This window comes from Penaeus monodon, chromosome 17 (assembly GCF_015228065.2).
Source record: "Penaeus monodon isolate SGIC_2016 chromosome 17, NSTDA_Pmon_1, whole genome shotgun sequence".
In the NCBI taxonomy this organism is placed as follows: domain Eukaryota; kingdom Metazoa; phylum Arthropoda; class Malacostraca; order Decapoda; family Penaeidae; genus Penaeus; species Penaeus monodon.
In genome coordinates this window covers 617,145-632,144 of record NC_051402.1, presented here as the reverse complement: position 1 = coordinate 632,144, position 15,000 = coordinate 617,145, and the positions used below count along the sequence as shown (strand labels likewise).

Sequence of the window (15,000 nt, the reverse complement as noted above, 5' to 3'; positions counted from 1 at the left end):
AACATGTGAACCAATTCTAAATGCAGTTTCTCATTTTCAGTAATTATTTCCTTAGAGTTACTTGCTCCTTATCATCATCATTCCTTCATGGTAGGAATTTTTAAAAAGTCATAAATAGATAATAGATATACTTCAGAAAATCTGATAGACTTTTAAGTTTATTTCCTTAGGCACTATCTGAGGAGATAAATAACAGTATACTATGACTTCTCCCAGAAAATTATCAATAAATATAAATGTTAGGTGATACCCAGGTTAGTAGAAGTTCAGTGAGAGAGAGAGAGAGGAATGAAGACAATGAAAAAGACTATGTTGATTTTTATCCTGCAAATTCAGGATGTTTACATGTCAGTTTTGTAAACTTTAATTGCTAGCTTGGCATCTTTAAATTATACCTAAATATGTTTATGTATAGTAGAACCAAAAGTTTAGCTTCAGTAATTCTTTAGTTACATTACAAAAGAACCCAGTCTTCCTGATTAAAAAAAAGTCCCTTTTTTTTTTCAAGTGACTAAGATATATGAAGGGTCTAAAGTACTAGACCCTTCATATATCTAAGTCAAAAAGACCTGCAGATAAGCTTTGTTTAGGCCCCAATATAAATAATGAGAGAATATCTAAAATTTGAAAATGCTGTAGTCACTTTTAATTTATATGTCAGTTCTCCTGTTAAAAGACAGGATTGCTTAAAACATATCGTGTAAGTTGGTTGATTCATTCTGGATTACTGGCAGCAGAAAAACATATATATATATATATATATATATATATATATATATATATATATATATATATATATATATATATATATATATATATATATATATATATATCACTGTCAAAAGAGTGGCAATCGCATTCATTCTTTAGCATTTCTTCAGTTGTACTGATAATGAATAATTAAGGAGGTTATTAGAAGCAGTTAAACTTAGTCATTCAAATGATTCTTTCCTTGGGCTGCATGCATTTGAATTAATTTGGTGTACATGTTTGCCTGTTACATAATTTGGTATTTTCTTTAAACTGAAAAAATTAAGATAGTAGCAGATATAATCCAGTAATTATAACCTAAAAGATGGTAATTATAATCAACATTGTAGGAATGCATTTACAGATATCTGGTGTTTGATAATTCAGAATATATATATGTCTATGTACTTTTGTAATCAAGTAACTAAATACATATTATAATATAAACCCCATTAAATTGGACAGATATTCATTTCAAGTGTATTGAGTTGCAGCTGAATTCTATCTTTTCTCATTACTAACATTTGAAAATACATGCCCCTATCTTCATCCTTTTGTTGATAAACACGAGCAGACGAGAAAATCATTAGAAAAAAATCAATTGACATGCTGAACCACTGTAAATAGTTGAAACATGATACTGGATCTTATCCAGTTGATGCCAGGAGTGCATTTATACATGTATGACCCACTGTAGTTTTGTTTTATTAATTCAGTTTAGAGAAATATAATGCCCTGTCACCAAGGAGTCGACTACTAGGCATCTGACCTCTCTTAAATGTTTTTGTTTTGATTGCTACATTGTTGTCATTGAAGATGCAATAATAACAAATACTGCAACTGTTAATAATAATAATGATAATAATATGCAACAATAGTAACAAATAATAATAACAGAAAATAAACCCTTTTTTCTACAAATTCAAGGACTGGGGTAAACATATTTGATTGACTAAGCACTTGTGACTGTGCTGTGTGTAAAACAAAAGTGATAAAGTAAAAGTACAGTGGACAGTACATGAACCTGATGTCAGTGGGTTAACATCTAAAATTATCTTTATTTGGAGAGACAATCATGAAAGATACTAGTTTATTTAATAATTACATCTTCAGTTATGCATTATTTAATAATCACATCTTCAGTTATGCATTTGCATTAACCAATTAAAATTGTCATCTGTCTAGAATACTAATAATCATTATTTCATTCTTTCTGTATCTGATGTGTCAGAAGACAGTGGCTAAGTGATTAGTGTATGCAGCTAACAGTCATGGGTATTGTCTTGCGTTGCAAGAACTAGGTAAGTGCGGAGTTAAGTTGGTAAGCAAGAGAGGATGTCCACTCGATTTTTCAAAAAAAGGATTCTCTTATATTTATTTTATTCTGCAGTGTATTCTTCTTTATCTATGGCCAAATGTTCCTGATTTAGATGTTAATGAGGATTTTCTGCTTTATTAAGAAATCAAGAAGAAAATTACAATTATTTATTATAGTGTTACAAAAGCATCATAATTACATGGTCAAAATAGTAGTAGGCTAAAACATAAGCTACTTCCAAGTAGTACTCTTCTCTAAATGAAATATAAACATTAGTTAGACTCTACTCTCCTTATATAAAAAAAACTAATCTTCTGAATTCCAAATCAAGAGAAATGACAAAAGCTTTTTTTTTTTTTTTTTTTTTTAAGAATTATGAAATAATGAAAGACCTTGATATCCTGCATCCTTATAAAGAAAGAAGTTGGGAAGTAGAGATGACAGTGTGAAATACAAGTCATTATATGCAAATGATATGATAAGGGAAATTAAAGCCAGGTCATAAGCATAAAAGATGTACAATTTATGCTTATGAATCCAGCCATATTTTTATTAGTTTATGGGTCCCTGGTATTTCAGAGATACTGTAATTTATTCATGTGATGGAAGCATATGAAGATGAAAATGATACTGATGATGGTAGATTAAGTTAGTAATATTAATGACCATAAATGCTTTGACATTAGTTAGTAAGAGTTGACATTTAAAAAAAACAGCATACCATTCTAAACAATTCCATATCATTCCTGAAGTAAATGCAAAAAAAATAAAAATAAATAAATAATAATTTTTCAACTTAAAAATGAACGTTCCATTAATACTCTAAAGGTAGTCCATTTTGTGCATGCATTCATTTGTCTCTTATCAGAATTACAAACCAACTTTTGTGACACTGTACCTGTGTGTGTGTTTTTGCGTGTGCGTTTGCATACATGCGTGTTCTTGTGTGTGCTTGTGCATACGTGCTTGCGTGCGTGTGCTTGTGCACTTGTGCGTGTGTGCTTCTGTATGCGCACTTGCATGTGTGTGTGTGCGCGCTTGCATATGTGTGTGTGTGTGCGCGCTTGCATGTGTGTGTGTGTGTGTGTGCGCTTGCATGTGTGTGTGTGCTTGCGTGTGTGTGTGTGCGCACGCACATTTCTAAGTTTGAAAAAGAAAGTTATTTTTTTGTTTATTGATTATAATTGTTAATAAAATTCTATCATTTACCAGCACCATTACTGAATGATAGACAAAAAAGTGAACTAATGACTTGTCTTTTCTTTTTATACAAACCAGATATCATATATCACAATTGGAATAAAGTCAAGATGGCAACAGTTATGAAATATTCCTTTATTGAAAAAGGAGACCTTCTGAAGTCATAAAGATGTTTTGCTGATAGTTCAAGTTTTGTAGACAAGAACTGTGAACTATATACAGTACAGTCAGTGATTAACTTATACCTATGACAGTAACAACTGAAAAAAAATCAGAGCTTATTCAATAATTCTCACAAACTGGGCCATGTCTATGACAACATTTGCACTTTAGTGAGGTTATGGCAGTGAAGCTTTGGAAGCTGGAAAATCATGAATCACATAAAAGACTAAGGTAAATTATATAACCATTCTTGAAGCTTTAATTTGCTGCTTAGAATGAAGTGCAGAATGTCAAAAAGTGCTTACTCTGAAGATAACAACAACTGATTACTAAGAACTAATGCCACAGTGTGAGACAAGATATGAACATTTATATTTTTTGTGATTAGTACAGGCAAGGTAAACACATCTTCAATGTATAACTATTATTCATAATGTACATTTTTCATTAAAAAGAACTGTAAAACTAAAGTAAAAACTATAACAATTTTTTCATGGCACTCAGTGGTTTTTGTTAGGAATAATTACTTTCTCTTCAATAGTTAACTATAGATAACAATGATGAAGGGAAAATTGACATATTAATGACACTGATTCTGACAATGTTTCTGGTCTCGCCAGTAAAAGTTAAAGAACACATTTGGAAGTATAGAAATTTTTGCACCTCTTTCCATTCATTATAAATCATTCTTGAAGCATAGTTTTGGAGGGAGAGCCAAAAGATACTAGGCATGGAAACTTCATCGACAGAAGAACTACTGTACTGTCTTTAACACTTTAAAATAGTAAAAATGTAATCAGTTTAACTCTCCTTTAGTACTTTCACTTTTAAAGAACTACTGTTAACATGGCTTTACAGAAGTATTACAAAGTCTATATCCAAGTTACCTCTTCTGAAAGCTTGTTAAATGGGAAACCTAAGTCTCTCTTTGTCCTCTGGGTGATTTCAGAGAATCTTCGCAGTGGATGGATGTCCTTATTTCCATCTGAATTTTTAACCTGTCGTGCACGTAACTGTTGAGCTCTTAATTTCAGTGCTCTTACTCTCGCTGCTCTGTCCTCAATGATTTGCCTGGGAGACGGAGTTGTTGTAGATGGTGGTGGTTGGGTATTTTCTAATGGATTTACAACTGGTGATGTATCTGGTCTCTCAATGGTGTGGTAATTTTGATTATTTTTTCTGTTTCCTGACTTGTGCTTTCTCTTCTTATCAGTGGTACTCTTCTTCTTGCCTTTCTTTGTGTGGGTATGTTTTTGTTTTTTCTCTCTCTTGTCATGTTCCTCCTGCTGTGGTAAAGACCCCGATCTTCCTTCTTCATGGTGACTATGGTCTGAGTCACTCTGGACGTTATTTTTCTTAGATCGCCGCTTGTACCGGGCTCCATCCTTGTAATAGTCGTAATACTCTAACTCTGGATCCTCTTCGTCTTCATACTCATATTCATCATATTCATAGACATAATCATCATAATTTTCATACTCATAGTCATAAGGCACATCATCAGTAGAAGCACTAGCTTCAGTTGTAGTATCACCACCTACAGTTGAATCCTCTACGCCAGGAAGGAATGGTGCTTCTGTTCTTGAGGCCGTGTCTTCTGGAACTCTCGTGCCAGTAGTGTCTACTTCCACTGGGAATGTTATGGTTGAGTCAGGAATGGGAGGAACTTGACTGGAAGAGGAAGTGGTGCCATCAAGGGTTGGAAGTACTGAAGAAACCAAGCCATTCAGATGATCAACCTGGTGGGGGAAACAGAGATTAAAACATGTTCTTTTTTCCATATTTGTTTCAGGATTATAAGAATATATAGAGAGCCACATACCTGTTTGTACAATTCATCAGCTGTTGTTCCTGCATATGGAGCTGATCCAGAACTTGGATTGTAAGGTGAATCTGGATGTCCTGGTAAAAGATGATCTTCACCAGCTAAGCCTGAAAATAAAATGAAATGTATATTCCTGTCATATATGAAGGAGGCAAAATATCAGACTTTAGAAAGGCCATGTATGCTAGTCCATACTTCAAGAAGACATTATTTTTAAATTCATGCAATACATCACTGATATCTTCTACAGTTTGTGTTGAGGGTAATTAATACTTTGACCAAAAAAAAATCCTATATCAGTGCCATAATATTCCCAAACATAACAACTGGACTATTCACATCACATGCCTTGATACTCCAACTGTGGTCCAGAGAAAAGACAGCTGCAATCGAACAGACAAAGTCACAAAAGGTCAAAGAGATAACAGTAACACTATGGTAACCAAACAACTTGACCCAACACTGCCGCCTCCTGTGCTGCAGTAGGTATTATCAGAAAGTAAATTTGTAGTTTTACCTTCATATGGTAATTAAGCAAAGTACTGACCTTCAAATAAACATCTGCCTTCGGACACTCAATTTTGAGGTCTTTGGTCCTGTCTTTCAAAATCAAGTATGTAAATGGGTGCACTGGATTTGAACTTTGAAGTTTTGTTTAATAAAATATGTAGTAAGAGTGAAAGGTAATGACTGTACTGTGATGCACTAAAAAGGATATTAACTATTAATATATATAATAAGGTCCTGTGAAGATTAGTCATTCTTTGTTTCTGAATGTAATGCATTCTTCACAAAATGAAGAAAAATATAGTTTTTGGTTAAAAGACCCATACAAACAATCTGATATTAATAGATGTCCTATACATGTAAAGCAGAATATCTTAAAAGTTAAATTGCCCAATTCTCTATACATTTTTGAGGAAAGCTATCCACATGTTTTATCTGCAATTGGATGCTTTGAGCTAATTTTAGATGGTAATTTACTTTGTTATAAAAAAAACTGCTACTTTGTATTTAAATTTGTTGATGGAAGATGCAAACTACAAAATAGCAAATCATACCCAGCACCTGACTACTCAAAATATCATTAACTGCTATCTACTAAAAATCCGGGAAAATGTATACAACCTTTATCTATATGAAGTTTTTCTACTTCATTTGTTCTTACCTTGAAAACTGAGACTGCATGAAATAAGCCCTCATGCATCTTGATATGGTTACATTTCATAGTTTTGCTTTTACATGCAACAAATTAGGATTCAGTGGAAGAGTGAATATGAAACATTGAACTCTTTCCATCATCTCCACTTGAAATGTCTGAATGAATGGGGATGTAGAGCTTGTAATGAAAATAGTGTTTATGATAAAATAATTGTTTTTATGCATTCACTTTCCTTTTAGACTTTATAATGCATTGTTATCATATCATAATTTCTTTTTGGTTTGATAGAACATTCTATCAGTGATGGGTTAAATTGTTTGTAAAATTCAGCACATTCAGTATTTATTGATAGGTTAGCACACAAATGACTGAGGTATGAAAGACAAGAGTGACAACTCAGGAAATGAACATGATCATGTTAAAGCCATGTCAGGTTTAGTGTCTGACAAAACTAAAGCTGTCTAACATTCTGTTAATGAGTCAGTCAAAAAAAATCAAGTACTGCAGCAGTTCAAGACTAAACACAGTAAACACACAAAAACTAGAAAATAACAAAAACAGTCATTAAACATGTAATTTTCTCATTCAGATTACATAATCTGTTCATTAGTTGAGATCATATTACCATCCAAACAAGATATTTGATGGCACTCTTTTTTGTCTTCTTAAGAAGGAATATCAGAAAATGAACTAAGCCTAACATTTCCATAAGTACCTTAGCCAAAACAATGTAAATAATTGTGTCTGACTGACACATCTAATGTGACACTACTTGAGCATTGAAATACAAGGAACTTTTGAACAGGTGTTAATGACTAATGTCAGTGTCAACAACAAGCATCAGTAGGCAGCTATTGGTGGATGTCCTGACTCCACAATTTTTGGAAGTACTGAGGGCAGTTTTGAACATGTTTGTTCTATTATAGGAGAAAGGCATCTGCCAGACATGAGATGTGAGTCTGTGTGGACTGTGGTGGTTTGGAAGTGTCTGGTCCCTCTCCTCCGCTGCTCCCGCCCCTTGCCCTTAGGTCCTTGCCCTTAGGTCCATGCCCCCTTGGGTGGTAGTATGGGCTGTATGAGCCTTAGGTAGTCTGAGGCCTGCCACTGGCCTGCAACACATGGGAAAGCGCTGCATTAGTCTTTGGCAGGAAGGGCGGGAGCTGCTGATTGTGGCTCAAGACCATTGAGGGATATTTTATATCACATGAATGCAGTGGCTCTGGCATCTTCTTTTGCAAGGGATTGTAAAGCTAATGGAGCCAACTGTTTCAAAGATCAAGGGAATGGGAGATCCATTCTCCTAACTTTACTTACAAAATGTTACAGATTCTGATTTCTACATTTGCAATATAATCATATGAAGTGTGTTTACTGTTTACCTCAACAAAAGTCCATGGAGATGCTGGGCAGTGTCAACATCTCCAGCACTGCCTCACCAGGAGGTGTGAACCGCTCAACAAGTTAGTGTGAAGTTAGCTCAAGATAAGCCAAGGTGAGGTAGCAGGGTTACCCTCGCTTCACCTGCAACTTAGTATCGATTTACTAGTTGGAAAAGTTTGGTTGCATCTAAGCAAAAGAACGGTTAAAACTGTACTGTATGTGATAAAGTCCATACATTCTGTAGTCAAGGGCTTGAAAAATGTTGTAAACACTCATGCATAAGAACTGGTTACCATTTGGAAGTTGCCTATTGATCCTTGAATAATCCTAAATGATGCAGATATTCAATGGGATCATGTTATCTTCTCATAAAGGTTCTGAGGTAAATGCAATAGAAAATCATATATCAAGTTGAACAGGAATCGGAAAAACAGGAAAGATACATAGAGGCACAATCTAGTAATTTTAGTAAATCTGGTTAGTCTGTATGTACAGTCAGAAGGTAAATGTCTAAAGTCTAAAGTAAATTTTTTTTTAAAGAAAGTCATAGAAATACAATAATTTTTGCAGCAATTGCAGTACACAAGCAGTTCACAAAAATCATCAGATCACACTCAAAAACACTCAAAAATATTGTAGTCAATATTACATAATGAACAGGAATGAAGAAACAAGAGGAATATAGTACACAAAATGGTTCGAGATTTACATAAATATACCAGCTTCTGCAATCACTGATTTTAAAACTTCACTGATAATCTACTATAAAAATATATCAACTCTCATATATATCATATATCTACACTAAAACACACACACACACACCACACACACACACACACACACACACAACACACACAACACACACACACACATCACACACACACCACCACACCCACACACACCACACACACACACACACACACACACACAGGTATGCAAACACCACGACACGTACTACACAGCGCAAACACAACACACACACGCACACACACACAGGCGAAACACACAACACACCACACCACGCAGGCAAAACAAACAACACACACAAACAACACACGCAAACACAGCACAACACACACACACGCAAAACACACACCACACACACACACACCCAAACACAACAACATAACACACACGCACCACGCAAAACCACACACACGTACCACACGCCCCCCCCCCCCCCTCCCCCCCCCCCCCCCCCCACACACACAGGCAAACACACCACACGCACACACGCAAACACACCACACACACGCAACACACACACAAACACACACATGCAAACACAAACACACACACAAAATGAGAGCCACGGGAGATAAAGAGAGGAGAACAAAGAGAGACAGAGGACAGGTAGAGAGACAAAAGAGGACATAGAGCAGAGAGATACAGAAGAGAGACAGAGACATAGATCAGAGAAAGAGATACTAGAGACAGAGAGACACAAAAGAGAGACAGAGACAAGATAGACAAAAGATAGACAGATACAGAATAGAGAAAAGAGAGACAGATAAAGAGAGAGACAAAGAAGACAGAGACAGAGATGATGACAAAGATAGACAGAGACAGAGAGGAGACAAAAGAGTAGACAAGAGACAGATAGATACAAAGAGATAATATACATATAAGACAAAAGATAGACAGATGAATGAACAATAGAGACAGAGACATATAGATGACAAAGATATACATAATAGATGACAGAGACATAGATATAAAGATAGTACATGTACCATCGAGTAGACCAGAAACAGAGACAGAGATAGACAAATAGATACAGAGAGCATATCAATAGAGACAAGAGAGATATAAAGATAGGACATATACATATTATACAATAATCTACATATGAATATATACAGATAACATAGATATAACAGATAACAGAGTATGTACCACATAGACATATAGACAAGAGACAGACAAAGAGATACAGATACTGGACAGAGACATAGACATACAGACGAGACAGAGAGAGACAAAGAGAGATCAGCGACGATCAGAGAGGGACATAGGTGAGAAGTAGACATGAGATCATTATATATACCAACAGATAGTAACATATGAGTAGAGACATAGACAGATATAATACATATCCAGAATATATAGACCGAGAGAGACAGATACAGTAGAGATAGATAGATAAAGAGACGCGATAGAGTACAGATACAGAGAATAGACAGAATAGAGAATAGACATATATATCTCTACATATACATATAATACATTATATAGATACATATTATATACATAACATACAGAAGATACATATACATTACTGGACAGGAGAGCGATACAGAGCCTGATACAGTAAACAAGATAGTACAGACGGTACAGAGAGAGAGACAGATAGAGACAGTAAAAAAGATATATACAGATACAGATGAGATACATAAACATATATACATATAAATAGATAGACAAATACAGATGAGATACACATATACATAGATACTACACATACGACAGATGTTGAGACAACAGATACCATAGAGAGACACATATACATGATATATACACAGAGACAGAGAGAGACACATATACCAGAGTATACACATAGACCATAGATATTACACATTATGACAGATACAGACATAGAGATACAGAATACATATATAGACACAGATACATATACAGAGAGAACACATAGACAGTATACATAAGATATGACACAAGAGACATAGACACTATTAGAGATCACAGATGAACAGAGAAACGATACAGACACAGAGACAGATACATATAGCTTACATAGAACATAATATATACATATACATATATATACATATACATATATATACACATACATATATATACACATATATACACATATACACATACATATAATATATACACATACACATAACATATACATATACATATACACTAGATTACTAATATAACATACATATAATAATAGAGATACATATGAATATATCCATACAATACATATATTTATGACATATAGATACAGCTACATATATATGTACATATAATACATATACAATATATATATATATACAAATATATATACATATATATAAACCATATATACATATATATACAGATACATTATATATACATATACCGATGTATACATATATACCATACAATATATACATATACATGACACCTATATATACATTATATATACTACATATACATAGAATATTACATACACATTTATAATATACATACATGTATACATACATTGATATACATATACATAATATATGCATATATACATATTAATATATTACATAATATAAACAAATACATATATTATACAGAATATACATATAATATAGCTAGACATATACATATCTATACATATACATATATATACATATATATACATATACATATATATACATATATATACATATACATATACATATATATACATATACATAAATATACTTGGACATATATTTATACATATATGACAGATAATATTTTATATATATACATATAATATACATTATATTACATATCAAATATACATATAAATATACAAAGATACATTTCAATATAAATAACATATACAAATATAATATACAAATCTATAATATGCATACATAATACCTACTATATATTATATAATATATAGATACCATCTATATATTATTACTATATATAATATATAAATATATATACATATAGTATACATATATATATTAAGATATTACATATATTAAATATATATAACTACTAATACATATATGTATGTATATACATACAGATATATGACATATTACATACATATATTATCACATATATGTAACATATCTATGTATATATACACATATACATAATATATAATATATATATATATAATATATATTATACATATATACAATATACATATTACACAATACGTTACATATAATATATATCATAACCTAAAATATATATATACACGTTACATTTATAATATACATACATATATGCAACATACATATATCATACGTACTATATATACATGTATACATATACATGTTACAAAAGACATATATACACATACATACCTATATATGTACAGATAATTACATACAATACTACATATTCCTATACTATCCATATACTAGACAGACATATATATACATGTAATATATATACATGTACATAGATATACAGATACATAATATATCAAGAGACATTAAAAACAGAGAGATAGACACTACCTACTATAGTAGAGAGGACATATACATACATAGGATAGACAGATACAAGAGAGAGATGTAAAGAGACAGACAGAGAGAGTAGACAAGACTAGACAGAAGAGACATAGACAGACAGAGATATACATATAATTACATAACTACATACATAATATACATATAACATACATAAGATACATTATACATACATAAGATATACAGTATACATACAATATATGATACAGTGATACATACAGTATGTAGGATACATAGTACATTATATATCATACAGTAGTACATACATAGACACTGCTTCTATACATGATACAACATAATACATAACTACATATATATACAATATACATACTATATATAAATATAATACATATATATACAGCGAATCATAATATACATATACATACAGTATAATATCCATAATATCTGTAACATACATAAATAACATAGTAAATATACATAAATATTCATATTATATACATATACATATCTATACCAACTAAATTATTATACATATATTAAATTACATATCGTATACATAGACATAGGTATACAAGACATATGATGAGTCTACATAAAAATATATATAAAATATATATAAGACATATAATATATATACTATCTATACCATATAGACATATATATATGATCATATAATATATATATAATAATATAGACAGATATATCATACACATATACATATACATATATATATACAACTATACATATACCATATATATATACACATATACATTATACAATAGATATTTAGAGATATAATATATTATAAGATATAGATTATATACTATCTATCTATTAATATGATGTATATATATAATATAAAACAGTATATAATATCTATATAATATATATATATAATATATGGAGATATATAATATAGATATCTCATATAATATATAATACATATATATATAATAGATAGAAACTATATAAGATAGATAACTACATAGATCTATAATATATATATAAATAGAATAGATATATAATACTATATGCGTATTATATATATATAGATATATATAAGATATATATAGTAGAATATATAAATATATATATCAGATACAGAATATTATAATAAGATCAGTAGTAGATAATAATATATATTATATAATATCGATATAATAAGATATAGTATATATATATAAGATAGATATAATATGATACAATATATGATAGAACATTGATAATAGATAATATATAATAGATCGAGATATAGCATATATATCTATAGATATATATATATATATAATAGAGAGATAGATATATATAATATATACTATATAGAATAGATATATATAAGATATATATATAATGATAATATATAAATATATGATAATTATTATTAGATAAGATATATATATAGATATATATATATAGATAGATATATATATATAGAAAGAATAGATATATACAGAGAGATATAGATTGAGATAGGATATATATATACATAATAGATATAATATAATATGATATATAGATAGATATAGAGCTAGATATAGTATAATATATATATATCATATATCTAGATATATATAGATATATATATATATATGACATATAGATACAGAATATACGAGATAGATATATAGACATATATAGGATACATATATATATATATAGTATATTAATAATATATATAAGATATATATATACATATATATATATTCTATATATATGTATATATATATATGTATATATAATTAGAGATATAATATATAATATACATAATAATATAATGGAGATATATGAGAGTGATAGATATATATGTATAATATTTAGATATATAGATATAGATAGATATATAGATAGAATATCTATATATATATGATGTAGATATAAGTATATATCTATATAGTATATAGATATATATAATATAAGATTAGTTATGTATATATGGAGATAGATAGATAGGTAGATATATATGTAATAGAGATAGATATATAGATGTAGTAGGAGTATAGATACGAGATAGATAGATGATATAGTAGGCGATATATATATATTAAGATATATATAGATAAGATAGATTGCTAAGAGATATATACATATGAGGTATAGATATATATAGAGACTATATGAGATAAGGATAGAGAATATATAGAGAGATAGATAGAATACTGCATGTATGGATATAGAGATATATATATATCTATTAGATATTATATAATATATATGTAATATATAGATGATAATATATAATATATATACTATTATGTATAGCTATAGATATATAATATATATAATATAATATATATAGATATACGGATCTAGATATATGATGATAGATACACGATGTTAGATATATTATGTATATATATCTTATGTATATATATAATAGATATATACTATATATATATATATATAATATGTATAATATATATATATATATTATAAAATATATATATAATATATTATATATATATAAATATATAATATATATATATATTATGTATATTATAGATATATATATATATAGAGGACAGATATAGATATTATGTATATATATATAGTATATATATATATATATATATATATATTGTATATATATTATATATATATTTATATAATATATTATATAGATATAGATTATATATATATATTATATATATATATTATAAGAATTATATATGTATATATGATCATAGAGTAGATTAGAATATAGATGATATAATATGATATATGATGATAGATATAGTATATATATAGTATTATATTAGTGATAATACATTAGAGATATTATATATCTGATATATATGTTTATATATATGCTTCTATATATGTTATAGTATATTGTGCATACATAGATAATATAGATAGAGATAGATATATATAATAGAGAGTATATATATATATATATATATATATGATAGAGATATTATAGGTTCATATATATTTATATATATATATATATATTATTATACATCATATATATTATATATATATATATTTATAATATATATATATTATATAATATATATATATTATATAATTATATATATATTAT

At 29.3% G+C, this 15,000-nt stretch overlaps 2 protein-coding genes across 2 annotated transcripts in view; one reads left to right on the top strand and one right to left on the bottom strand.

The window, feature by feature from the left end:
- Window positions 1-2,180, top strand: part of LOC119583864 (probable ubiquitin carboxyl-terminal hydrolase MINDY-4) — a 22,489-nt gene extending 20,309 nt beyond the window's left edge. The window contains exon 7 of the mRNA XM_037932592.1: window positions 2,141-2,180. Within this exon, the coding sequence (XP_037788520.1) occupies window positions 2,141-2,180 (40 nt within the window). The remainder of the gene's footprint in view (window positions 1-2,140) is intronic.
- Window positions 2,181-6,742: 4,562 nt separating this feature from the next.
- LOC119583417 (collagen alpha-1(VIII) chain-like) overlaps window positions 6,743-15,000 on the bottom strand; it is a gene marked incomplete in the record, with an annotated part of 13,787 nt that continues 5,529 nt past the window's right edge. Inside the window, 1 exon segment of the mRNA XM_037931885.1 lies at window positions 6,743-7,526. Coding sequence (XP_037787813.1) covers window positions 7,456-7,526 — 71 coding nt within the window.